The following is a 27977-nucleotide window of genomic DNA, read 5'->3' on the forward strand; positions in this document are numbered from 1 at the left end:
TATTGTTCCCTTTGTTTCTATTTTATTGATTTCAGCTCTCACTTTGATAATTTCCTGGCGTCTATTCTTTCTGGGAGACTTTGCTTCTTCTTGTTCTAGAGCTTTTGGGTGTGCTGTTAAGTCATTAATGTAAGATATCTCCAACTTCTTTATGTGGGCATTAATGCTATGAATTTCCCTCTTAGCAGTGCTTTCATGGTGTCCCATAAGTTTGGGTATGTGGTTTCTTCATTTTCATTGATCTCTAGGAAGTCTTTAATTTCTTTCTTTATTTCCTCCTTAACCTATTGGTGATTCAGTTGAGCATTATTCAGTTTCCACGAGATTGTAGATTTTCTGCAGTTTTTGTTGTTGTTGAAATCTAACTTTAAACCATAGTGGTCTGATAGATCGCAGTAGGTTATTCCAATTGTTTTGTATCTGTTGAGATTTGCTTTGTGGCCAAGTATGTGGTCAGTTTTAGAGAAGGTTCCATGGGGTGCTGAGAAGAAGGTATCATCTTTTTTGTCAGGATTGAATGTTCTGTAGATATCGATTAAGTCCATTTGAGTCATAACATCAGTTAAGTCCTTTATTTCTCTGTTAAGTTTTGATTTGGGAGATCTGTCCAGTGGTGAAAGTGGGGTGTTAAAGCCTCCCACTATTAATGTGTGGGGTTTTATATATGATTTAAGCTTTAGTAATGTTTATTTTACATATGTGTGTGCCCTTGTGTTTGGGGCATAAATGTTCAGATATGAAACTTCGTGTTGGTGGATTTTTCCTGTGATGAGCATATAATGCCCTACTTGATCTCTTTTGATTGATTTTAGTTTGAAGTCTATTTTGCTGGATATTAGGATGGCTACACCCAATTGCTTCTTAAGAACATTTGATTGGAAAGACTTTTCCCAGACCTTCATTCTTAGGTAGTGTCTATCTTTGAATTTGAGGTGTGTTTCTTGTATGCAGCAGAAAGATGGGTCCTGCTTTCATATCCATTCTGTAAGCCTGTGTCTTTTTATAGGTGAATTAATTCCATTGATATCAAGGGATATTAATGACCAGTAATTGTTCATTCCTGTTATTTTTTTTTGGTGGTAGTGTGGGGGTACTTCTCTTCTCTGGGGTTACTGCTGTGGTGTTACCTATTGCCTGTGTTTTTGAGGGTGTATTTGAATTCCTTAGGTTGGAATTTTCCTTCTACTTCTTTCTGTAGGGGTGGGTTTGTGGATAAGTATTGTTTAAATTTGGCTTTGTCTTGAAATATCTTGTTCACTCTGTCTATGATGACTGAAAGTTTTGCTGGGTATATTAGTCTAGGCTGGCATCCATGGTGTCTTAGTCAGCATTACATCTGTCCAGGTCCTTCTGGCTTTCAAAGTCTCCATTGAGAAATTGGGTGTTATTCCGATGGCTTTGCCTTTATAAGTCACCTGGTCTTTTCCCTTTGCTGCTGTTAATATTCTTTCTTTATTCTGTACATTTAGTTGTTTAATTATTATGTGGTGAGGTGAATTTTTTTTGGGGGGTCTACTCTGTTTGGTGTTCTATAGGCTTCTCGTATCTTCATAAGTATTTCCTTCTTTAAGTTGGGAAAGTTTTCTTCTATGATCTTGTTGATTATATATTTTCTGTGCATTTGAGTTGGCATTATTCTCCTTCCTTCATCCCTATTATTTGTAGGTTTGGTCTTTTCATGGTGTCCCAAATTTCTTGGACATTTTGGGTCATGACTTTGTTGGCTTTAGTGTTTTCTTTGACTGATGAGTCTATTTCTCCTACTGTATCTTCAACACCAGAGATCCTCTCTTCCATCTCTTGCATTCTGTTGGTTATACTTGCATCTGAAGTTCCTGTTCATTACTCAGATTTTCTATTTCCAGCATGCCCTCTGTTTGTATCTCCTTCATTTTTTCTATTTCCCTTCTCAGGTCTTGGACTGTTACCCTCATCTGTTTCATTGCTTTTTAATGATTTTCTTTCAGGGATTTATTGTTTTCTTCTGCTTTATTTGTCCTTTCCTCTAGTTTTCTATAGCATTCTTCCCATTTATTGTTTGTTCCTCAATCTCATTTTGGATTTCTTCTTTATAAGCTTCTAGCATCTTCACGTGGTGATGCTGTATTGCTCTTTATTTTGTTGTATGTACTTCTGCCTTGACATCTGCCCATCTCCTTGTGGATTTGTTCTTGGCCTTATCAGTGTTCTTGGTCCAGACAGAGCTGACAGATTCAGGAATCCTCTCTCTGGTCCTGATGGAAGCTCTGGGTTGGATGGGAGCTGGGGGCTGATCTCTGAATCTCAGGCAGTGACTTGGGTCTTGGGCAGATGGGTGTGGGGGCAGGGTGTGTAGACTCCAGGGTATGCCTGGGGTCTTGGAAAAGAGGAACCTCCCCAGTGAGGGTGGGGGTGGGGCCCTGCCCGATGGCCAGAACCTGGGGCCAAGTTGGGCAGGTCCTCCCCAGAATGCAGCCAGTGCTCTTAACCACTGAGCCATCTCTCTAACCACAGTGCAGGGATTATTTCCTGCAGGCAAATACTACTAGACACTACTTGGTGGAAGGTCAGGTCATTGTTCACATTTAAGGTTATCTTAGATGCCTAGCAATGATCATTTACCATGTGTCCTATTATAGGGAAACTTAGACAGGAAACACAGTGGTTGAGTCAGGGTCACATAGGCCATCCTTGGCACAAGCTATTGGTCCACATACACATCTCCAACCTCCCCACCATGAAGACCTACTAGGTGACATTCACTCCTCTAGATCATTTCATAGACTCAGGATTCTTTTTTTTTTATCTGCAATCACTGTTTTTAATATTTAGAAGATGGGTCAGGAAAAATGACAAATATGATAAGGGGTAACTGTGGTAAATCCATACTTCCAGCAGTCAATAATAAATGAACTGTTCATACCTATAACATAAATACATGTCAAATTGGTTATGCAGTGTGGTGGTATTGTGTTCCCGAAAATATTGTGTACCTTAATAAATTAATCTGGGGTCAGAGAACAGAAAAGCCACTAGGTAGGCGGTGATAGCACACACCTTTAATCCTGGCATTCCAGAGATAGAAATCCCTCTGGATCTCTGTGAGTTCAAGGCCACATTGTAAATAGCCAAGCATGGTGACACACGCCTTTAATCCCAGAAAGCCAGCCTTTAATCCCAGGGAGTGGTGGTAGATAGTAGAAAGATATATAAGGCGTGAGGACCAGAAACTAGAGGCATTTGGCTGGTTAAGATTTTGGCTGGTTAAGCATTCAGGCTTTTGAGCAGAGTTCAGCTGAGAGCCATTGGGATGAGGACACAGAAGCCTCCAGTCTGAGGAGACAAGACCAGCTGAGGATCCGGCGGAGGTGAGATAGCTGTGGCTTATTCTGTCTCTCTGATCTACCAGTATGGACCCCAATAACTCGCCTCGGGTTTGATTTTATTAATAAGAACTTTTAAGATTCCTGCTACAATGCAGACTAACAGCAGACAAAATGTACACAAATACTTGGAATTTACATTGACATAAGCCTCTTGAAGAACTTATGTACAATAAAACCGGTGATTGCCTAGGGATTGAATGAAGGGCATAAAGGACATTGAGAAGAGTCCTGAAGAAACACATGGTAACTTTGGAGCTCTGGGGTATGTTCAAAATCACCACTAGAATGGCTTTACAGTATATACACATATATCAAACTACACAACTATATACAATATACAGAGTTTGTTAACTACACTCCATAAAGCCTATAAAAATATTCCACTTAAAATTCTAGATGACCCACTTCTAAAAGTAGACATTAATATAGTAATCCTACCATATCACTACAAATAACTTAGGAAGCCATCTTCCCCAGTGGTAAGCAACCAAGGTCATTTTCATTGTAACCAAGAATTCTGGTTATGTGCGAAAAGTTACATTCTTGGATTATTTCACTCTCTTGGTTACTGCCTATACAGCAAAGACATTTAGCAAAGATCTCAGGAAGGCATAGGAATCCAAAAAAAAAAATCTATGCTGAACTAGTGACCTCGGTCCTAAGTGACACAGCACATTTTGCTGAAGAGTTCTATAAATCCTTTGACACTACACAGCTTTCATGAGTAGAATATTTAGGAATGTTCTTACAATGAGAATTTCCCCTGTAGTTAATTGAAACTAATCTGTAATTCCAGATACTCACATCCACTATTTCTGTACTTTTGTTTAGTGGCACTTTTCGATATATAGCTGGTAGCCTGCATCCCAATCCTGACCACATAGGTCTCCTCAACGGTGCAAGGAGATTTAGTGCATGAGCTAGGAATGAGACACATGATCCATTCTGCTCCAAAACACATGACAGATTATCACAATATATCAGTTTGTGGTCCTTCAAATAACTCTGAAATCCAGTCAAGTCAGATCCTTCAAATACTTGAAATTATTATCTATGAAGTGTTTTTCAACAATAGAAGGTAACACAGTAACTGGACTCAGAATCATCAGCAACCTGCTGCCCCATTTAAAATACAAGACTGTTTATCTTTTTAGCTGGTCAAATACTAACTTTATTTTCACTACACTCCAACCTCCCCTAAGATTAAAAGTAATGTAAATTCTAAGGAATTTATTATTGGAAGCCAAAGCAATAGAAGTCAAGTACTTGTTCTGGTTAGATGACTTAAAGATGTGGGATGCCCATTATGTTAGAAAGTTCATAAAGAACTGGGGATAGTGGCACATGTCTAAACACTCAGCTACTAAAGAGGCTGAGGAAAGAGAAGTTCAAGACTAGCTTGGACGAAATAAAAATACTGGCTCAAAAAAGCAAATAAAAAATATTTCACACTAAAACAACATCCAAGAAGTAAATTATTTCTGCAAGCCAAATACAGAGCATAGCTCAGATCTTCTTGGTTATACACAACTCTGCCCGTCAAATGTGACAGACTGGGGAATTATACTCTTATCATGTGCTACACGACTACTATTGGGACTTTGAAGAGTAAATAAATCTTTTCTTCCCAGAGGTTGTTGTAGCTGAAGTTTTCCTGGTCTGCCTGGCCCAAGGTCAGGACAAATCTCTCTCACTAGCGTCCCTCAAGTAAACACACAGAGAATTATATTACTTATAAACTGTATGGCTGTGGCAGGCTTCTTGCTATCTGTTCTCATATCTTAAATTAACCCATTTCTATTAATCTATACCTTGCCACGTGGCTTGTCGCTTACCGGTCATTTACATCTTGCTACTCATTGCAGTAGCTGGCAGCGTCTCCTGACCCAGTCTTCTTTCTCCCAGCATTCTTCTCTCTGCTTGTCCTGCCTACACTCTACTTCCTGCCTGGCTACTGGCCAATCAGCATTTTATTTATTAATCAATCATAGCAACACATTTTTATAGCATACAGAACATCCCACAGCAGGTTGTTGAAGAGACTAAGATGGAAGAGATTAGATCGTTTCAGTCATATGTACTGAGACAGTGACATGTTACTCGAGCTAGTCAGAATGTACAACATAGCTCTTGAAGGCTTACTACATACTTGCCATTTCTAATGCATCTCCCTGTCATGACCGCTCACTATGAGATTCAACATCTGACTGAATACTATTGTGCTACAAGCACCCCTAAAGTCTTCTTGCTGCATGAATCTTTTGGTGCCGATTCAGGTGGGAGCTTAAGCTGTAGGCTTTCCCACACTCACCGCACTCATATGGCCTCTCTCCAGAGTGAACTTTCTGGTGCCGAACAAGGTGGGAGGTTCGGATGAAATCTTTTCCACACCTGCTGCACACAAAAGGCCTTTCCCCAGTATGAACCCTTTGGTGTGCTATAAAATCAGAGCTTCTACTGAAAAATTTCCCACAGGGCATTCAAAAAGCTTTGACTCAGTGTGAATTCTCTGATGTTTAATGAGGGTGTATCTGTGGCCAAAGGATTTCCCACAATCACGGCAATCATAAGGGTTTTCTCCAGTGTGGATACTTTCATGTTGAACAAGTGTCGATTTGTGTCTGAAGACTTTGCCACAATCATTGCACTTATAAGGCCTCGAGCCACTGTGTACCCTCTGGTGTACTATTAGGTTGGAGTGATGGCTAAAGTATTTCCCGCATTCGGAGCACTTGTAAGGCATTTCTCCAGTGTGGAGTCTCTTATGTTGAGTGAGGTTGTCTTTTCGACTGAAGGCTTTTCTGCATTCACTGCACTCATAAGGCCTTTCTCCAGTATGGATCCTCTGGTGCTGGATGAGTGTGGCTTTGCGGCTGAAGGCTTTCCCACATTCACTGCACTCATAAGGCTTCTCTCCACTATGGATCCTCTGGTGCTGCACAAGGGTATCTTTGCAGTTGAAACCTTTCCCACACTCACCACATGTATAATGCATTTGTCCAACATGGAAGTCCTCTCCATTCTCAGTGCTCCCTGATCTCTTCTTGCTATGGGTGACCTTTTGTTGGTGACCAATCAAACTGTCCTGAAGGTTCCTCTGCTCCACCTCACATATAGAGGGCTTCTCTGAAGAGTAGGGCTCTACATGAACTTTGAAATTCTTAAATAATGAGGCCCTACTGTCATTCTTTTGTAAAGAATTCTCGACATTATTATGCTTTAGGTTCCGGCAAAAGTTTTCACTTAACCAGAACTGTCTCTCACATGCCCGGCATGAGTAAGTTACAAGTGCAGGGTATGTTCCTTGGTGTTCCTCCACATCCAAAAGACCATTCAAAATGGGGCCACATATGCCACAAGGATAAGTTGTCCGAGTGAAGAAGGAACCTGCCTTGGGAATGTTAACATGTGGTACTCCAACAGAAGGCTCTGCTTCATCCTTCACTGCACACCAACAACTTATAGGAAGATGCTAGATGTGGAACAAGGATGACTGGACTGCTACTCAAATCACCAGTGAGGCTACCTGTGCAGGGTTCATGGCCACCACCCTCACCTGCCTAAGCAGCGCCAAAGTAGGGCGAGCAGGGACCGCTGTCACTTGACCCTGGAGACGAGATCTCTTGGCTCTGTCACCGCTCAATATTCCCTCAGGGGCAAGTAAGTCTCCTTTTGTGAATTCTGGCGCCCGTCAAATCGGAATGGGCTCCAAAGTTTTGGCCATTATGTTGCCAAGAAGCTCCACCTGGCCATAGACTCAGGATTCTTATAGGGCTCCCAGATTCATGTCAATCAGCATCAAACACCTGACAAGAATAGCCCAACTATAGCCCAGCCTGAACTAAATGTCAGGCAGATCCTGAGCCTTGTGGGATCTCTGACAGACTGTCAGGTTTCTCAGGGAAGCTCAATCATAACCTATCTGTAGGACAGCCCTGAACAGCAAAGACTGAGAGGGCTCTGGCCTACACTCAGTAGGGGAAATCAGTGTAGCTGGAGAGACCTGAACCTTGTGTCTCAAGGCAGGCAATGGGTCGGTGAGGACCAGGAGATAAAATGAGGTCTCTGATTCCAAGTCTTGAGTCTGACCATCACCAAACACTGCAGCTCAGTTCACACATGAGAAAGTCTTTTCTTCTCCCATACACAGCACAGGAGGCCCCATTATCTCTGAGCACTCAGCCACTCCATCTGCCTTTAATTTGCTTCCTGCCTGATGATTTTTTTTTTTTTTTTTTTGGTTTTTCAAGACAGGGTTTCTCTGTGTAGCTTTGCGCCTTTCCTGGGACTCACTTGGTAGTCCAGGCTGGCCTCGAACTCACAGAGATCCGCCTGCCTCTGCCTCCTGAGTGCTGGGATTAAAGGCGTGCGCCACCACCGCCCGGCCCTGCCTGATGATTTAAAGATATGGGTCAGCTAGGAGTTAAGAGACTATCTCTGGTTGTAAGATGCCCTTGCAAGAATCAGAAGTACCACACATGATAAATCATCTCTCTGTGGTCAGTACATTACTGCTACCTAAGCCCAATATCACAAACAACCATTCCAATCCCATGGAGGGTGAGGACTCAGTAGCATTAATGTGTGAGCCTGAGACTCAGAATACAGCCTACCTGTGGAGGATAAATGATCAAAGCCTCTGAGAAGAGGACAGGCTGATGCTGTCTGTGGAAAACAGGACTCTCACTGTACTCAGTGTTGTGAGGATTGACACTGGACCCAATGAATGTGAATCTGAGACTCAGTGAGGGACTCCCCACTGACCCATTCACTCTGAACATTACCTGTAAGTATTTTCTGTTTCATCCTGGCTCCAGTTGCCTAAATACAGAGGGCTAGAACTATGCCATACTCGGTTCCAGTCCCCTTGGGTTCATGACACAGACCACCATACAGATACCTAGGCTGCCAGGGCATCCTGTCCCAGCCCAAGCACATGTAGACAGGCCCAGCATTGAGCTTAAATGGGCTGCAGGGATTCTCCTGCCTAGAGAGGCTCAGGGTAATGGAGACAGGGGATATGTCAGACTCAGCCTCAGTGCACACATGAGTGTGCAGTGGGGGATGTTTGTGTGTTGTGCTTGAGATGGATCAGGGCTTGTGCATGCTGAATGAGTACTCTTCTGCTATTCTGCACCCCAGCTCTGGGTAGGAGCTGCTCAACTAAGGTTAAAGCATAGCTCAAAGAGCTACTATGTCCTTCTACAGACCATGATTTCCCCTCCTCTTTGCTGACATCATGTGTGATTTTATTCTATTTTCTCCAGATGGTCCTGATGTCCAGATCATATTCCCCTCAAATATTCATTTTCATTCAAGGACAAACCTCACATCTCCTGCCACACAGATGCTAACCCACCCTCACAGTACTCTTGGTTTGTCAATGGAGAGCTCCAGTCATCCTCCCAAGAGCTCTATATTCCCAACATCCATACTAATATGAGTAGATCTTATACCTGACTTGTCTAATACTGTCACTGTCCTCAGTAAGAGCACAATCAAGAACATTACAGTCCTTAGTAAGTGGATCACTGAAATATCAGCACCAGGTTAAGGGTGGAGTCTTTTGGCTTTCTGGGAAGGTGCAGAAGCATTGAATTTCCAGCCCAGGACTATGGAAACTAGCAAAACTCAGTCTTCCCCCAAGATGTCTAATGCCTTCCTGGTTCTCTGGTTTCTGGCCGATAGGGATGGAGTTTGCAATGTGAGGAGGAGGTTTTTCCAGTATTGAAAAGTCTTTAGTTATGTGAGGGACTTTCCATGGTTAGGAGATCCTCAAGGTCAAGATTTCTTTCTGTGCCTAACACAAGCTTTCCTGTCCCCTCCATTTTCACTTTATGACCTCCATGACCTACAAGGAACACCCAGGGCTTTCAACTTTGCACAATTCTTATTCTCCAAATTGGGGGAAAATATTCCACACAGATGGGGACTAGACCTCTAATCCCAGGTATGCTCCTGTCTCATGGGTGTGGTGCCTGGCTCAGCTCTGACTCCATGGGATGGAAAGAGTGGGTGGAGAAGGTGTCTGAGAGCCCTCTTCTGAGTCAGGGTGAACTATGTCTCTGACAGTTGATGATGTTCTTTTGTTTACTCTTCTCAAGGTTCAAAAGACAAATATCAGCTGAGCATGGCTGTACACACCTTTGATGCCAACACTGAGGAGGAAGAGGCACATAGTGTGATTTTGAAGCAGCCTGGTCTACATAGCAAGTTACAAGCTAGCCAGAACTGTACAGTGAGACCCTATTCAAAAATATCAGTACTGAGCATTAGAGTGTCAGGCTGTGGTCAGCACTGTGACTATTCACTTCTTCTCTGTAGTATTTAATCCATATCTGTGGGGCAGGAAATACAATTTTTCTACAAACAGAAATTCTTCAGTTAAGGATTTCTCCCAGTCCTGAGGTCTATCCTTTAACACCTCTAAGTTAGCTTGGCCATCTTAACCCTATTATTTAATAAAAATTAAAATGCTATTTCATAAAGGCAGGATCTGACTGTTCACAGTCACAGAAAATGTGAGCAAGAATACCCATAAATATCAGTGGAAAATACATTCCTCTACCCTGAGATTTCTGGACATGTGGACTGAAGAGCCTCGCGGTGTGGAATCTACACAAATACCCTGAGTCAGGGTCACTGTGGGTCATATTGATAGTCGAATGACTCAGCTCTTTCTTTACAGACTGTATCTTGAACATGTGAATTGCAGAGGGCCCCTTTGTTGTATGTGCCCTGGGAGCTGGCTGAGATCTCTGAGGGTGAAGGACTCTCAGCTGGTCCTTTCCATTGTTTATTCACAGAACCAGTGATTAAACCCTCCATCCAATTCACCAACACCACGGTCAAAGACCTGACCTCTGTGATCCTGAAGTGCTTGTCAAACGACCCTGGGATCTCAATCCATTGGCTCTTCAAAGGCCACAGTCTGAGAATCACAAATGAGATGAAGTTGTCCTCGAACAACAGCACCCTCGAAATAGTCCCTGCCAGGAGTTGGCATTCCGGGGACTATCAGTGTGAAGTATCCAATCAAGTCAGTTCCAAGAGGAGTGACCCCATCCAGGTGGACATAATAGGTGAGTGAACTCTTCTCCCTTGTTACTCCATAACTTTCGGGGTGAGGGCAGTTTCTTTATCAATAGAGTGCAGACTGGGTCAAAGTCACAAGGAGAAAAACCTGTTTCAACATACAAATACAGCCAGCTTTGTGATGGATGCATGTTAATCTCATGATAACACACCAAGCAAGGTGAGCACAGAGCTGCATGCCTTTAACCCCAGCACACCAGAGGAAGAGTCAGTTGGATTTCTATGAGTTCCAGCCACCCTGGTCTTTGTAACCAGTTTCAGGTTAGCCAGAGCTACATAGTGAGACCCTGTCTCAAAAGAGAGAGAGAACATGAAGCAGGAGGCATAGAAGTACAAGGCCACTCAACTGAATGGACCAGGCTCTGCTGACTCCCCATGGGAGACATTGCCTTGGAGGAGTTGGGAATCAGGGGTGTACTGGGTGGGAACACTGGTGGACTGGGGGAATGAGGAAAGGGGAATCTGTGGTTGGTATGTGAAATGAATAGAAAATCTCTTAATAAAATAAGAAGCACAAGGACAGCCCAGATTACATTGTGAGACCTGGATAATAATAATAACAATAGATGTTAATATAGCAAATAGAAATGCAAAGTGATTAAGAGTTTAGGGTCTGAGTCAGACACACAGACCACCCTCAGAATCTAGTAAAATATTCATGTTACACTACACCCCATACCACACAATCAAATTTTCTTTAGATTATTTCCAATAACTAATACGAATACTGCATAGACCCTAGTCTTATTCTGTTGAATACAGGACGAAGATAGGAGGAAATAATACATTTTTCTAGATATACTTTTCCAAGTAGTTTGTTTCCAAGGTTTTGATCCATAAATATAAAATCCATAGATAGAATGGACCTGTATTGAGTTTTTTACTACGTTTGCATATTTATTCATTTTGTATGGGTGTTCCCCTCCTGTGTGTGGAGGTCATAGGACAATTTCTGGGGGCCAGTTCTCTGGGGACAGAGAATTTAACTAAGGTAGGTGAGCAAGCCCTTTATCTGGTAAGCCATTTCTCTGGCCCAGATTGTTTGTGCATTTATATCTGTGTGGTAGTTGGCCATCGGTACTGGAAGGGAAACTGTAGGCACTCTTCCCAACTGAGCCATTTTTGCGGCCCATATACTGAGTTTCTTATCCTCATGCTCCTAGCACAGACTCTTTTTTTTCTGGTATCTGTTTTTTTGTGGTATGTAGTAGTAGTAGTAGTAGTAGTAGTAGTAGTAGTAGTAGTAGTAGTGTGTTTGATTCTTAACTATTGAGCTATCTCTCCAGTCCCATAAACCAAATGCATGGAGAGATAGCTCAATAGTTAAGAGCTCTAGCAGCTATTCCAAAGGACAGGGGATTAATTCCCAGCACCGACAAGGCAGCTTATTACTATCTGTAACTGAAGTTTCAAGGAATTCAACACCCTCTTCTATCCTCCTTATGTAGAAAACATGCATGTGGTATAGAAGCATACAAGCAGCCAAAAGGCCCATATGATGCTTCTGTCATCATTACAAAGACAACATTTGAAATCCAATTTCAAGGTGCTTTCATCCTGTCTCCTAAAAGTCTGATGACTTTAAGGTCTGATCCATTTTAGGTTTTTGATCCAGGTAGAGTTGATTTGTATATGTTGTTAGGTGAAGGCTTAACTTTATTCTTTTACATGGATATTACATCTTCCTAACATCCCTTGTTTAACTGATTTTTCTTCCAACATTGTGCATTCTTAGCAGCTTGATCAAAACACCTTTGGTCACAGAGGTTCAGATGGACAGCAAGAATGCCTTCCAAGTTCTGTAACTCAATAGGACAACTCCGTTTCACACCAATTAATTCAAAAGAGCCAGCAGAAATGTATGTTTTTAACAAACATAAAGAGTGACAGATGAAATGCTGGATATGCCAACAGTGCGTATCTGACATACATTATAATATATATGCAAAACTGTGCCCCATAAACACACATATTTATCATTTTAACTAATCTTTAATTTAATCATGGCCAGTGTGCATGAGCACTTCTGGGCTTTCTAATTCTGTATTACTGATGTGTATTTCTGCCTTTATGTCAGGAGTAAGTATAAGATTTTGATTGTTGCAGCTTTGTACTAAAATTATGAAATCATGTGGGATGTACTGCAATTTTACTCTTGTTTTTTTCAAGATAATTTTAAGGCCATTTTTGATGGTGCTTGCCTATAACCCCAGCTCTTTGGAGCAGAGACAAGTGGATCTCTGGCAGTTTGAGGCCAGCTTGATATATATAGTGAGTTTCAGGACAGCTAGAATGGACTTTGCTATTTCTGTGCAAAATGCCACTGGGGTTTTGATCTGATATGCATAGAACTGATAGAGTACATTCAGGGATAATGTCCTCTTTTAAAAAAAGTCCCAGCCACTGATGAAGATGAGGCAAGAGTAACAAGTTCTAAAAGTGCCTACTACAACCAATTCAAGGCCAGCCTGATTAATTTAGTGTCATCCTGTTTCTAAATAAAAATTAGAATGCATAGCTTAGAGTAGAGCTCAGTGGTAGTGAATTGCTTACCTTGCACAAAGCACTCACTTCAATCCCAGTACTGCAGAACAACAGTAATAATGAGATTAAGTTTTCCAAACCATCAATGCCAATGGCTGTCATTTCTTGTCTTCTTTCATCATCTCTTATTTGGTAGTTTTCTGAGTGCAAGTCTTTTATCTCCTTGGTGGATTTAATTGTAAGTATTTTATTCTTTTTGGTGCTTTCACAAATAAATATTTTCTTCATTTCCTTTCCAATTGTTTACTGTTATGGCTGGGACTATTTATTGCTCAGGGGCTGAACACTTGCCAGGCACGCATGAGGCCCTAGGTTCAAGCTCCACTACTGCCAGGAAAAATGAAAATCAAATTGTTCAAAGTCAATAGTAGTATACAGAAATACAGCTTACTTGGGCATGTTCATTTCATTAGCCAACCAATTTACTAGTTTTTCTCATTTAGTTCTGAGAAGGTTCTGTAGAATGTTCAGGATTTTCTATGAACAAGTTCCTGTCATCTAGAGATATATTTAGCACCTCATAATTGGGTACCTTCATTTCATTGTCTAGCCTAATGGCTCTGTGTAGCACTCCTAAAGGTCTCTTGAACAGAAGTGGTCACAGCAGCATCCTGTGTTCTTCCTGATCTTAAAGAGAATGCTGTCAGTCTCCCCACTGCGTATGATTTTGGCTGTGGGTTTCCATGTATGGCCTTTGTTACAATAAGCTGGACTTCTATCCAGTTTCAGTGTTTTTCTTATCAAAGTCTGTGAAATTTTGTCAATTTATTTGTTGATCCAATCTTCTTGGTTATATAGCTATTCCATTTGGTTTCTTTTATGCTTCCATCTCTAAAGAATCCATGTTTGTTGGAAATTGTCCTTTGCATCTAGGCCACACAACAGTTAGCATATAACTACTGAGTGCTCTTGAAATTCTTCATATTCTTGAGAATGGATGGTGAGGTCTCAAATTGTATTAATATCATCTGCTTTTTTTCAAAGTTAATCTGGGAAAAGTTTGCTAATATTGTTAATTATTTTTGATGAACCAACTTTTGGTGCATCAGCTTTCTTTGCAGTCACTCTAGTCTCTGTTTTGTTCATCTTCATCCTCATCCTTAGTGTTCTCCTTCCTATTCAGGAACTTTTAGGGGACAGGGGTCTCATTATATTAACCAGACTTGCTTCAAATTCACAATCCTCCTGCCTCAGCCTCTGATGCTAGGATGCTAGGTTATATCACATCTTTCACCTGCCTCATAGTAGTTTTTAAAGACTTCATATAATAATCAAGTAACCTTTCTTTGGCAAAATACCACACATAGAGAAAGAAAAAAATGTTGCTACAATTATTCCTACCACTAGGGTTAGCCTTGAAGCCAGGTAGTCTGGTCTATCTCTGATTAACCATACAGATTTAAGTAACTTTTGAAAACCACTTTAAGCTCCAGTTTTTCATCATCTGAATGGAAATAATTTCTATGTGACAGACTCATCATATAGGTGAAACCAGATACAAATACAGGGCCAGCCACATCATAAATACCATACCACCATGGTCAACATTAGCATTAATAATCACTCTTGAGCAGACTGGTGAAGTTTGAGCCCCAAAGTCACAACAAGGAGTAAAGGGGTGAGGATGGCATTGATACATAAGGGGTGTGGGGAGACACATGTTATACAAAAGGTGAAACCACTTTAACATAGCTACTAAATAAAAATGGGAGAGAAAAAAATGAGGGGGGGGGTCTGATGAAAAATTTCTAAGCCATGGTTATTTACTAGATTTCATCCACCAGGATGTGTCCATGAAGGGCTGAGACAAGTAAGTTATTAGTGGAGGAATATACTTGTGAAGGTGAGCCTGAGATATCCCTCAGGACACATGAAGATATGATCTCTGTGTAGGCAGAGAAGCAGGCATATCTTAGATTGCAGTGCAGTTCCAACAGAGTTTCTACAAGTTTGAGGCTGAGTTCCCTACAGTAACCAAGCAGAGGGATTTGGGGTCTTACAGAGTCTGCCTTGCTGTCCTACCCCACTGCAGAAACCATGGTCTCTGCAGAGGAGCTGGTACAATGAGAGTCAATAGTCTGGGCCTTCTGTCACTTAGGTCACAGCCACAAGAGACGACTTATTCATGGCTGCCACAACTGAGACCCTGAGAATAAGATGGAAACACTGGATATTCAACACAGAAAATTGCAATCACCCTGTCTAACATTCCTACAGCTTTACGTGATTGCCTTGATGAAATTGATGGAATTCGAGTATTGGAAAGAAGAGGGAGAACTAACCTAGAAACACAGGGAGGTGAAAAGGACACTTGCTAAAATCCTCACACTTCAACTCACCCAATCAGTCTTCTGCCATCAAGGTGGGAATGTGTTTGTTAGCTGTAGGAGTTTTCTGGTAGAAATTCCAGGTCATTTATGCATACTATCATATCTTCTGCAAATAGGGAAAGTTTGACTTCTGCCTTTCAAATTTGTATCCCCCTGATTATAGTTTTTGTCTTATTGCTCTACTTAGAACCTTGAGTATTATATTGAATAAATATGGGGAGAGGGGACAGCCTTGTCTTCTTCCTGATTTTAGTGGAATTGCTTTGTGTTTCTCTCCATTTAATATGATGTTGGCTGTCAGATTGCTGTAAATTGCCTGTATTACACTAAGGAATCTTCCATGTATTTCTGATTACTCCAAAACCTTGGTCATGAAGAGGTGTTGAATTTTGTCAAAGGTTTTTCAGCATTTAATGAGATGATCATGTGGATTTTATCTTTCAGTTTGTTTATATGGTGGATTACATTGACAGATTTATGTATTTTGAACCATCCTTACATCTCTCTATGAAGCCTACTTGACCATGGTGGATATATTTTTTTACTCCCTTCTTGAATCTGATTTGCCAGTTTTTATTGAGTACTTTTACATCAATGTTCATGAATGAGATTGGTGTGCAATTCTCTTTCTTTGTTGCATCTTTTGTTGTTTAGGTATCACGGTGACTGTAGCCTTGTAAAAAGAATTTGGCAATGTTCCTTTTGTTTCTATTGTGTAGAACAAATTGAAGAATATTGGTATTAGCTCTTCTTTGAAAATCTGGTAGAATTCTGTGTTCAAACCATCTGGTCACATGCTTTTTCTGGTTGGGAGATTTTAATGACTGTTTCTAGTTTCTTTTTTTTTCATTTTTTAAATTTATTTATTAAATTTAATCTTACATATCAGCCACAGATTCCCTTGTTCTCTCCCCTCCCACCCCTACTCCCACCCCTTCCCTCCAGTCCACCCCCCCATTCCCATTTCCTCCAGGGCAAAGACTCCCCTGAGGATTGAGTTCAACCTGGTAGATTCAGTACAGCCAGGTCCAGGCCCCTCCTCCCAGGCTGAGCCAAGTGTCCCTGTATAAGCCCCAGGTTCCAAACTTCCAGTTCATGCACTGAGGACAGGACCTGGTCCCACTATCTGGATGCCTCCCAAGCAGATCAAGCTAATCAACTGTCTTATTTATCCAGAGGGCCTGATCCAGTTGGGGGCTCCTCAGCTATTGGTTCATAGTTCATGTGTTTCCTTTCATTTGTTCCTGTGCTTTTTCCAACCTTGGTCTCAACAATTCTCGCTCATACAAAAGCTCCTCTTTCTCACCAATTGGACTCCTGGAGCTCCACCTGGGGCCTGACCATGGTTCTCTGTATCCGGTTCCCTCAGTCATTGGATGGGGTTCCTAGCATGACAATTAGGGTGTTTGGCCAGGTGGCCTTTGAATACTTCAGAGATCTATTCAGAGGGCCTGATCCAGTTGGGGGCTCCTCAGCCTTTGGTTCATAGTCCATGTGTTTCCATTCGTTTGGCTATTTGTCCCTGTGCTTTATCCAACCTTGGTTTCAACAATTCTCGCTCATATAAACCCTTCTCTTTCTCGCTAATTGGACTCCCAGAGTTCCACACCCTAGATGCCCTTCAACTGAAGAATAGATAAATAAATTATGGCACATATACACAATGGAATACTACTCAGCAGAGAAAAACAATGGCATCATGAGGTTTGCAGGCAAATGGATGGATCTAGAAAAAAATCATCCTGAGTGAGGTAACCCAGACTCAGAAAGACAAATATGGCATGTACTCACTCATAGGAGGATATTAGAGGTGGAACAAGGATGACTGGACTGCTACTCACATCACCAGGGAGGCTACCTGGAAAACACAGGACCCCAAGAAAGACACGAGGATCGCCCAATGACAGAGAAATGGCTGAGATCTACATGAATAACCTGGACATGAGTGGGACTAATGAAGGGCAAGGGTCAAGGGAAAGAGAGCCTGTGGGAGTGGGAGATCCCAGCTGGATCAAGAACAGAGAGCGAGAACAAGGAATAGGAGACCATGGTAAATGAAAACCACATGAGAAAAGGAAGAAGCAAAGTGCTAGAGAGGCCCACAGAAATCCACAAAGATACCCTCACAATAGATGGCTGGCAATGGTTGAGAGACAGCCGGGATTGACCTACTCTGGTGATGGGATGGCCAACCACCCTAATAGCCATGCCAGAAACCCCATCCAAGGACTGAGGAATCTGGATGTTTCTAGTTTCTTAAGCATTATAGGTATATTTAAATTGTTTATCTGGTCTTGAGGCAATTTTGGTATATGGTACCTATCCAGAAAATTGTACATTTCTTTAGATTTTCCAATTATGTGGATTAGGGTTTTTGAGGAATGACCTAACCATTCTCTGGATTTGCTCATTATTTGTTGTTATGTATCCCTTTTCATTTCTGATTTTTTTATTAGGATGCTCTCACTGTGCCTTTTGGTTAGTTTGGGGAAGGGCTTGTCTATCCTGTTGTTTTTCTCAAAGAACCAACTCTTTGTTTCATTGCTTCTTTGTATTGTTCTATATGTTTCCATTTTATTGATTTCAGCCCTCATTTTGATTATTTGCTGGCATCTATTCCTCCTGGGTGACTTTGCTGCTTTTTGTTCTAGAGCTTCTAGGTGTGCTGTTAAATCGCTAGTGTGAAATTTCTCCAACTTCTATATGTGGGCATTCAGTGCTATGAATTTCCCTCTTAGCACTGCTTTCATAGTGTCCATAAGTTTAGGTATGTTGTACATTCATTTTCATTGAATTCTAGGAAGTCTTTAATTCTTTATTTCCTCTTTGACCGATTTGTGATTCAGTTGAGCATTGTTCAGTTTCCTCGAGATTGTAGATTCTAATTTTTGTTGTTGTTGAAATATAACTTTAAGCCATGGTGGTACAAAAAATAGAGGAGTTATTCTTAAATATTATTAAGGACGCACCTTAATAATATTCTTCCCAGGGGCTGAGAAGAGAAGCTTGCAAACACTGACAATTATTTTTTGGAAATGAATCTGAGGAAACCAAGGTCTTTCTTTGTCTGTCAACTTTATTCAGGATAAAATATATTCAGGATAAAATATAAAATATATATAAAATATTCAGGATAAAATCCTGTCTACAGAGCTACAGTTCTGTTCTCCTGCCTAGCTCCTGTCTTGCCTGATTTTTCTCTATATTTACCTACTGTCCCCTCTAAGTTCTATCTTAATTCTCTCATCTTAATTCTGCCTCGACAGAGCCTTCTCATCTTGGCCTTACTCATCTAGTACTTCCCTACCTGGCTCTTCCTCATCTTCCATCTTGTCCTCAAGTTCTCTCCTGAAAATCATCCTCTAAGTCTCCTTATACCTCTCAGTTTCCCCACATGTCTGAGGTATTCAGTCATAAACCCAAACAATAGCAATCCCCTGGCAGAACAAGTCATCAGGCTTGAATTCCTGCAGGGTCATAAAGGCAGGTAAAAATTTTCCTCAAGGAGTGAGTATCAGGATTTCTTTTACAACCCAAAAGAGAGTGGTAAAAGAGGAGGTCAATTGAGAGCTAATGATTGGTTACTATATCAAAAAAGGGGATTTATATACTCAGTCTACATTTCTAGAAGTGGTTAGGTAAGAAGTTCGGAGTCTATAATGTTAGTGAGGTTGTATAAGAAAAGAGGGTCTCTGCTTAAACTGCACAAGAAATGAAGCTATCCTCCTGACCTAGGAGACAGGCGTTGTTTCTATAAGGTTGATTGCCTTTTGATGCTTGATAGGCATGTTAGATAAATACACTATTATGAGTTCTTGGAAGCACACATAGCATACAAGGAAATCATTGTAGGAACCAGCTAATATATAACAAAAGCTAAAATATCACCAAGACTTCTTAAACCATGACTTGACCTTGAGAAAATTTCTTGACCTTTCCAAGTAGTAGCTTTTGGGATAGTAGCTGAATTCCATTATGTTTTCCTATGGCTTGCAGCAGTTCCAGTGTTTTAATTTATTAAAAAAAGAGAATGCTTAATTCTTGCTAGGGTAGAGAAAAGGATGAAAAAATTAAATTTGGAGGTGTCTTGAAAAATGAAAAGTAATGGTTAATTAATATTTGTAATCAATAATCTATGTAGATGGCAAGCTGAGACTTAGTTTAGCCGTCTAAAAGGTGTAGTTGTACATAATCAGAATATCTCTGTCCCAAGAAGGGAGCAGAGGAGTAACATAAAAATCTACCATTAGCTAGTATAGCATAATATGGTCAAATGTGTCTGAATAATATAACTGTGACTTATCAAAAATGATTAGTTTGGAACATAACTCTATTAATCTCTGATTAGTGGTATTAATTTGGTTACACTGTATTTAAAAGAGGCATTGTTAGATAAGGAGTTACTTGAGTTAGTCATGAGCACCTATGGGACCAAGGCTACAGTTAAAACTGACCTAATAATTAAAATTTGTAATCAAGGCAATATTGACCCATTTAGCTATGGGAGGACTGTAATAATCTGTGTCAGGGTATACATAGCAAGACTTATATACACAACAGTGTCAGAAGTACTTGAGGAGAAAATCTGATAGGATATACATTTCAGGATAATGGGCAGAATTTATAGAATTAATAATAGAGAGTTTTTAAAAGGCAGTCCAGCCCCTGGGCTGGGGAGTTCAGCACCGAAAGAGGGGTAAGTCACCACGGGGCTGTAGAAGTCATTCATGGTTACTCCCTGCTGATATGGGTCTGAAGCTGAGGGTCTTGATGACTGGAATAAGTGGAAACCCAGGAAGAGCAGGCTGTTTCAGGCTCTGCAGGGTAAGAGATGGGTAGCAGGATTTTCTGTCTCATGTGCTAGAGGGCATGCATGATGCAGGGCTGAGCTGGACAGCACATCCATGTGGGATGGAGGATGGAGGATGGGGTGCAGACCTGCAGCTAGACAGCATTTCTGTGGTCCAGAGGATGACAATGTGTAACTCTTTAAATCATCAGAATTACTGCTGGAAACAAATATATGTATTAAAACATGCATTTGATGAGTTTTTTTGTTTTGTTTTGTTTTTGTTTTTAGTTAAACAAGTGACAAATGACTTTTTATTTGCACTTGTGATACTTTTAATACAAACTGCTACAACAAATATGTAAAGATATGGCAGATTACACATCTGATCAAAACACTTTGATTTAAGCATAAAACAGATTCAAATTGTCTATGTTCCTGCATAAGATCCAAGGGGCTGCCTACTGGTTTCTAGGTGGCCTTCTTTCTAATCACAACCCACTATTCCTCAGCTCAGATGAGACATGACACAATGGTTTTACAACATTTGAGGAGTTTTAAGGAGGAAACTTTTTCTCTTATGTGTACCTATGGAATATTTAGTGCATGGCTTTAGCAGATGAGAGAAGGGGATATCAGGCCAGGGAGAGAGGGAAAGATCCACCTTCCTAGAGAAGAAAAACAGAATTTGTAAGTGGAAGACATAAACTGTAGGCAGGTTGCATTCCTTAAATGGACAAAATCTTTAGACGTATTAGCAATATGATAACAGTGGTGATTTGTCAGAGCAAGATTATGAATCTTTGGAATCTCAACAAAACAGGAGGATAGTCAGAGAATGAAATCTGAAATGTTTCATTTATCATATATCTCAAGTCCTGATTATCTTTTGTCAAAATTAATAAAAATTCATTTAGGCCAGGATTATTTCTAATAATATTTCTGTGGTGATATTCTAATTGTACTGAAATGTGATTTTGATTGTATGTTAATAAATAAAGTTACCCGGGGGTCAGAGCTATTAGAGCCATAGCAAGAGTGTGGCGGTGGTGGCACACGCCTTTAATCCCATAGATCTCTGTGTGTTCAGGGATACAGCCAGCATTGGAGACATATACCTTTAAGACCTGGGGGGCTGTACATACAGACAGTGACGAGGCAGTCATGTGTTTGGGTTTACAACCAATGAGAAGGCAGAACAAAATACTATAAAGAGATGGACAGACAGGATATAGCTCTCTTTCGGGAAGCTGGGACACCACAGGAGGAAGGGTGAGATTTTAGCTCTGAGCTCTGACCTCTCGGCTTTCTCTTTTACATTGGTTCTGTGTTTCTTATTTAGTAAGACTGTTGGTTACATCTACATATTTCTACAAGTTTAATATAATTGATGAACAGAGTTCATCAAAAAATCTAGAGTTGTATCAATTTATTCATAAAGTCACAGCTCAATATTTAAGAATCTAGAGGTAAATATAAGCAACTTTCAGACTGGCAGCTTTAGAGCATCTTTGTCCTGCAGCAGCCTAGTGTATGGTGCGACCAGGCAATCCAGGATTCATAAAGATGGATCAGCATCCTGTGAAAACATGTAAGCATATCCACTTTTTGACATTATGAAAACATCAGGACCTTTACAAATACAAGTGAGAAGGTTCTGGAGGCTTAGGTGTAACTTTGTGTCTTGGCCTGTGGATAATAAGGGATGCCTGTAGTGGGAGATATGAAACATTAAGCACCAATTGTTAAGAGCTCTTGAAGTATAATAAGGCTTTTGTCCAATTATGAGCTCTAGGCCTTCTTAAAATTTTAAAGCAGTGGAATAAATGGTGATTTATTTCTTTATTTCATACACATAAATCATAAGGATGTAGGCCTCATGGGTGAATTTTCATAGGGAGAGAATTTGTCATTGTTGGACAGACATTAGAAAGTACTAGTATGGACTTATCTGCCAGTCTATAGACTCATAGGTTTTATAGTTTGTTATAAATATAATGTCACCTATGTAATAAATGTATTGCAATGTATACTCACACACACACACACACACACACACACACACACACACACACACACACACACACATACATAATTGGCTTAGGTGACAGTGAGGAAAGTATAATTTACGGATACTTCTGATAGTTAATCTGTACATATGGTGAGGAACTCAGCTCAATCAATGTGTTCTGGGTAAACAGAACTTATATTTCCTGATCTGCATGTCAGCTTTTGACTTCCATTGTGTCAGGTTAGAAGGCAAGCTTAAAGTGAAATGCTGACAATCTTTAGGGTGAGAATATAGGGTGAAGAAGCAATCTTGTAAGTCTATGACTATTATATTTTGAATTCTAGGGGTGGCTGTGGGAGATGACAAACTAGATTGTGAAGCTCCCCTTGGCTCCAATAAAGTTCATTTAATTTTTTAAGGTCTTGTAACAGCCTGTAAGCCTGATATTTTTCTAACCAATAAGTATTAGGGTGACTCAAGGGCTGGTGAGAGGCTTTATATGCCCTATTTTTAAGCTTCTCTCCCACCAGACAAGTAGCAGCTACAATTCTCTCAGCATTCAAAGTCCATTATTTAACCCAGATAGGAGCATCAGATATCCATGTAATGGGGATAGCAGTCAACAGTGGTCCCTCAGATTAATTTATTATACCCTAGGCCATGCCTGTCACTTATAATTTCTAGAATAATGGGCTCAGTTATGCCTTTGGTTTGTTTACCCGAGTTCTTTTAAGTTTAACACCCATCTATAGCACTTGAGCTGATATTAGTCCATAGCAGAGATTAATGATTCACCAATTAACTGCAGCATGTCTCTTCCCCACAGAGTGTTAGGTATAAAGGGGATGCCTCTGGGCAGAATAAGGCCATCATTTTATCTATCTGACCATTTTAATATTTCTGAGCTTTTGGTTACAATATTAGCTTGACCTAGACCTATATGAGATGAAGGAGTAATAATTGTCTTAAGTATTTGGCCAATCATTTTCTAAAATGTAAGAAATGTCTATGCTTATGTCTAGCAAGTCAATTATTTTCTTTCCCTGTATTTTAAGGGTTTAGTTGGTCTGGAATATTTAATTTCCTGAACCCAGAAGACCATAAAACTTGAATCCAAACTGGCAGCTCCCTTAGGCGCTGCCCTGTAGAATCTGAATTTTTTTGTAGGAGGTTTACAATAATCTTAATTTTCCCAGTAAAGTCAGGATCAATCATTCCATGGACAATTATTATACCTTGTACAGTGGAGGAGCTATGGCCTTTTATTAGTCCCAGGTCTCCTCTGGGGGACATCTGTAGACTAATGTAGTAATGCATACATAAGTCTATTTCTAAAGCCTATATATTTCAGATCTCAGATCTCAATAAAAACTTTATCCATAGATGTACCTTAGGTATATATTCTCAGTATCTCTAGGTTATTTACTGAGACGTGGGTATCATTTATTCCAAATCTAGATGTTTATGTTATATTTATCTATCCCAATAACTGGCAATTCATATATCCTAAGTTATTTTTTAACTTTCCTAAACAGTCTCCATATCTAAACTTTCATACCCTCATAAAAATTTTACATCTAAAAGATTCATGTATTTAATTAGTCAGGAGACATAGGTGATTGATTATTGAGAATAGTCAATGTAAAGTGAATTTCTTTTAATGAAGGAATAGTAAAAGCTTATTCTGAAATCTTTTTGGTGAGCTATCTTTTATTGAAAATTGGATAGCAAGGCAAATTATCTTTAGTCCTGGTAAATGGAAATGTAATCTAAATGATCTCAAAGTATAATTTGGACTAATTCCTGGCTGTAAGAGGCATGGCATAGTTTAAAGTGGGAAGCTTAAACATTTTTTAAATGTCATAGGTGAAGTAAGGAATTGATTATGCTAATATTCAGCATATTTAGCCTGTTTCTAAACATACATTTGTATAATTTGATCATTTATAAGATGATCAAGCTTTAACTTGTATCCTAGTAACTATCTTTAATAGCTTATAATTTATATATGACTTATCCTTAAGAATGTACAGTTTAGGTCGGCCAATCATGTGCATTTTTACAGTGACTATTGGTGTTAAGCATGTTTTTGTTTTTTTGGTTGTGAGACAGGGTCTTACTATATACTCCTGGCTGGCCAGGCTGGAATTCCCAGAGTAGTGGGATCAAAGGTGTGCACTACCTTGCCTGGCCCATAAGCATTTCTTTTTTCTTCTTTTCAGTTTTGGATTTTTGAGACAGGGTTTCTCTGTATATCCCTAGTTGTCTTGGAACTCTCTCTGCAGGCTAGTCTGGCATGGGACTCACAGATACACCTGCCACTGCCTCCCAAGTGCTGGGATTAAAGGCGTGTGCCACCACAACCTCCCCTCCCCCGGCTCCCATAGAAATTCTTTATGTGTTGTTCTAGATAGCTTTCCAGTTACTGTGATGAAATGCCACAACCCAAACCAACTTGGCAGTTAAGGGTTTATTTGGCTTAAATGTCTTGATCAGAGTCTGTCATTGAGGGAAGTGCAGGCAAGAACCATGGGGAAATCATCCTGGCTTGCTCCCACAACTTGCTCAGCTGCTTTTCTTACAGAGCCCATAAGAAAGGGGCTATCTGCTAGAGGATAGCATCGGGTCATTCTCCACCAAACAGTAATTAAGAAAATGACTTGCCGGCCATTATGCTGGAAGTGATTCGTCAACTGAGGTTTTCTCTTCCCATGTGAATTTAGTCTGTCAAATAGACAAAAAGTAAGCATCCTGTCTTTATTGGTCATCTGTTCCTCGTTCTTTAAAAGGAAAGTCAGGTCTTCTCCTTCTCTTTGGATTGAGCTGCTTGTGGTTTCATTGTTACTAATGTTGAACTGTGAGATTCTTTATATATTTTGGCCCATGTTCAGATGTACAATATGTAACATTTTTTGGCACTTGAAAATGATCTTCACACTGTTTTGATCCATGATCTATTACTTGTTAATAGTGCTTTAAATGGCCTCCCAACTGTACTTAGTCTGAAGAAATAGAGTGTGATCTTTGATGTCTGTGTACAAGACAGAATGATTAAGTCAACTCTGTAACACCCACTACACTTTTATCTCCCATTTGTTATGTTGAGAATTTGGAAATTTGTCTTGCCTACTCTGAAATATACACTGCCATTGACTACAATTGTCTATGGGTAGCTTATAACCTGCACCCCTTTCCAATGTGAAATTTACATATTTCTACCAACAGCTCCTTGGTGTTTCCTTCCCACAGTCCATTTAGCCTTAATTAATTAGTTAATTAAATAATTATACATAAAGTTTTCTGCCTGCACACCAGAAAGGTTCACCACATTTTAATTATAGATTTTTGTAAGGGAATTTACCTCAGGAGCTCTAGAAGAGCTGTCAGTGCTCTTAACCACTGAGCCATCTTTCCCACTGCAGGGATTATTTCCTGCAGGCAAATACTAGTAGACACTGCTTGGTGGAAGGTCAGGTCATGGTTCACATTTAAGATTATCTTAGATGCCTAGCAATGATCATTTACCATGTGTTCTATTATAGAAAAAGTGAGACAGCAAACACAATCACTGAGTCAGGGTCACATAGGCCATCAGTGTCACAATTATCGGACCAAAACCACATCTCCAGGTCGCCATCATGGAGGCCTACTAGGTGACCTTCACTCCTCTAGATCATTTCATAGACTCAGGATTCTTATAGGGCTCCCAGATTCATGTCAATCAACATCAAACACCTGACAAGAATAGTCCATCTGTGGCCCAACCTGAACTAAATGTCAGGCAGATCCTGAGCTCTGTGAGATCCCTCACAGTCTGTCAGGTTTCTCAGGGAAGCTCAATGGGAAGACTAATCATAACCTATCTGTAGGTCAGCCCTGAACAGCAAAGGCTGGGAGGGCTCTGGTCTACACACAGCAGGAGAGGTCAGTGTAGCTGGAGGGATCTGAACCTTGTGTCTCAAGGCAGCAATGGGTCAGTGAGGACCAGGAAATAAAATGAGAACTGTGATTCCAAGTCTTGAGTCTGACCATCACCAAACACTGCAGCTCAGTTCTCTCACGAGAAAGTCCTTGCTTCTTCCATACACAGTACAGGAGGCCCCATTATCTCTGAGCACACAGCCAATCCATCTGCCTGTAATTTGCTTCCTGCCTGATTCTTTCGGGATGTGGGTCAGCTGGGAGTTAAGAGACGATGTCTGGCTGTAAGAGGCCTTTGTAAGAATCAGAAGTACCACACAGAGCAATCATCTCTCTGTTGTCAGCACAGCACTGCTACCCAATCCCAACATCACAACCAACACTTCCAATCCCATGGAGGGTGAGGACTCAATAGCATTAATGTGTGAGCCTAAGACTCAGAATACAGGCTACCTGTGGAGGATAAAAAAAAGCTTCTCAAAAGAGGACAGGCTGAAGCTGTCTTATGACTACAGGACTCTCACTTTACTCAATGTTGAGGACTGACACAGGACCCTATGAATGTGAAACTAGAATTCAGTGAGTGCCTCTCCAAGTGACCCATTCTCTCTAAACATTACCTGTATTTTCTATTTAACCCTGGCCCCAACTGCCTAAATACAGAGGGCTAGAACTCTACCATACTCGGTCCTAGTCCCATTGGGTTCATGACACAGACCTACCATACAGATATCTAGGCTGCCAGGGCATCCTGTCCCAGCCCAAGCACATGTGGACAGGCCCAGAATTGAGCTTGAATGGGTTGCAGGGAATTCTGTCTAGAGAGGCTCAGGGTGATGGAGACAGGGGACATGTCAGATTCAGTCTCAGTGCACACATGAGTGTGCAGTGAAGATGTGTGTGTGTTGTGCTTGAGAAAGATCAGGGCTTGTGCATGCTGAATGAGTACTCTTGTACTAATCTCCCCAACTCTGGGTATGACCTGCTCAACTAAGGTTAAAGCACAGCTCAAAGAGATACTATGTCCTTCTACAGACCATGATTTCCCCTTCCCTCTGCTGACATCATGTGATTTTATTCTATTTTCTCCAGATGGTTCTGATGTCCAGATCATATCCCCCTCAAATATTCATTTCCATTCATGTAAAAACCTCACATCTTGTGCCACACAGATGCTAACCCACCTGCACTGTACTCGTGGTTTGTCAATGGAGAGCTCCAGTCATCCTCCCAAGAGCTCTTTATCCCCAATATTAACACTAATAATAGCAAATCCTATTCCTGCCTCATCTATAATGTTTTTCCTGGAGTCAATAGAACCACAGTCAAGAAAATTACAGTCCTTAGTAAGTGGATCTCTGAAATATCAGCACCAGGTTTTGCGTGGAGTCTTTTGGCTTTCTGGGAAGGTGCAGAAGCATTTAATTTCCAGCCCATGTCTATGGGAACAAGGAAAACTCAGTCTTCCCCCAAGCCTACTGCTCCATCCCTATGTCTAATGACCTCCTGGTTCTCTGGTTTCTGGCTGATAGGCATGGAGCTTGCAATGTGAGGAGGAGGTTCTCCCAGTCTTGGAAAGCCTTAGGTTGTGTGAGGGACTTTCCATGGTTAGGAGAGCCTCAAGGTCAAGATTTCTTTCTGTGCCTAACACAAGCTTTCCTGTCCCCTCCATTTTCATTTTATGACCTCCATGACCTACAAGGGACACCCAGGGCTTTCAACTATGCTCCCATTCTTATTCTCCAAATTGGAGGAGAATATTCCCCACAGATGGGCACTAGACCTCTGCTCCCAAGTCTGCTCCTGTCTCAGTTTTGACTCCATGGGATAGGAAGAGTGGGTTGAGAAGGTGCCTGGGAGCCCTGTCCTGAGTAAGGGTGAACCATGTCACTTACAGTTGATGATCTCTTTTGCTTATTCTT

At 40.8% G+C, this 27977-nt stretch overlaps 2 protein-coding genes across 17 annotated transcripts in view; one reads left to right on the forward strand and one right to left on the reverse strand.

Annotated features, from left to right (window-relative positions):
* Positions 1 to 27977, forward strand: part of LOC143273511 (cell adhesion molecule CEACAM5-like) — a 386206-nt gene that overhangs the window by 133162 nt on the left and 225067 nt on the right. For all 16 annotated transcript variants that reach the window (XM_076573549.1, XM_076573535.1, XM_076573531.1 and 13 more), the window contains one exon: positions 10172 to 10447. In XM_076573549.1, coding sequence (XP_076429664.1) covers positions 10172 to 10447 — 276 coding nt within the window. The remainder of the gene's footprint in view (positions 1 to 10171; positions 10448 to 27977) is intronic.
* On the reverse strand, positions 5034 to 8171 carry LOC143270701 (uncharacterized). Its single transcript, XM_076561654.1, is given in 4 exon segments — positions 5034 to 5841; positions 5844 to 6837; positions 6922 to 7046; positions 8150 to 8171. Coding segments are annotated over 4 exon segments (1383 nt in total). The 3' UTR covers positions 5034 to 5599.

Source organism: Peromyscus maniculatus, chromosome 1, assembly GCF_049852395.1.
Source record: "Peromyscus maniculatus bairdii isolate BWxNUB_F1_BW_parent chromosome 1, HU_Pman_BW_mat_3.1, whole genome shotgun sequence".
NCBI lineage: Eukaryota > Metazoa > Chordata > Mammalia > Rodentia > Cricetidae > Peromyscus > Peromyscus maniculatus.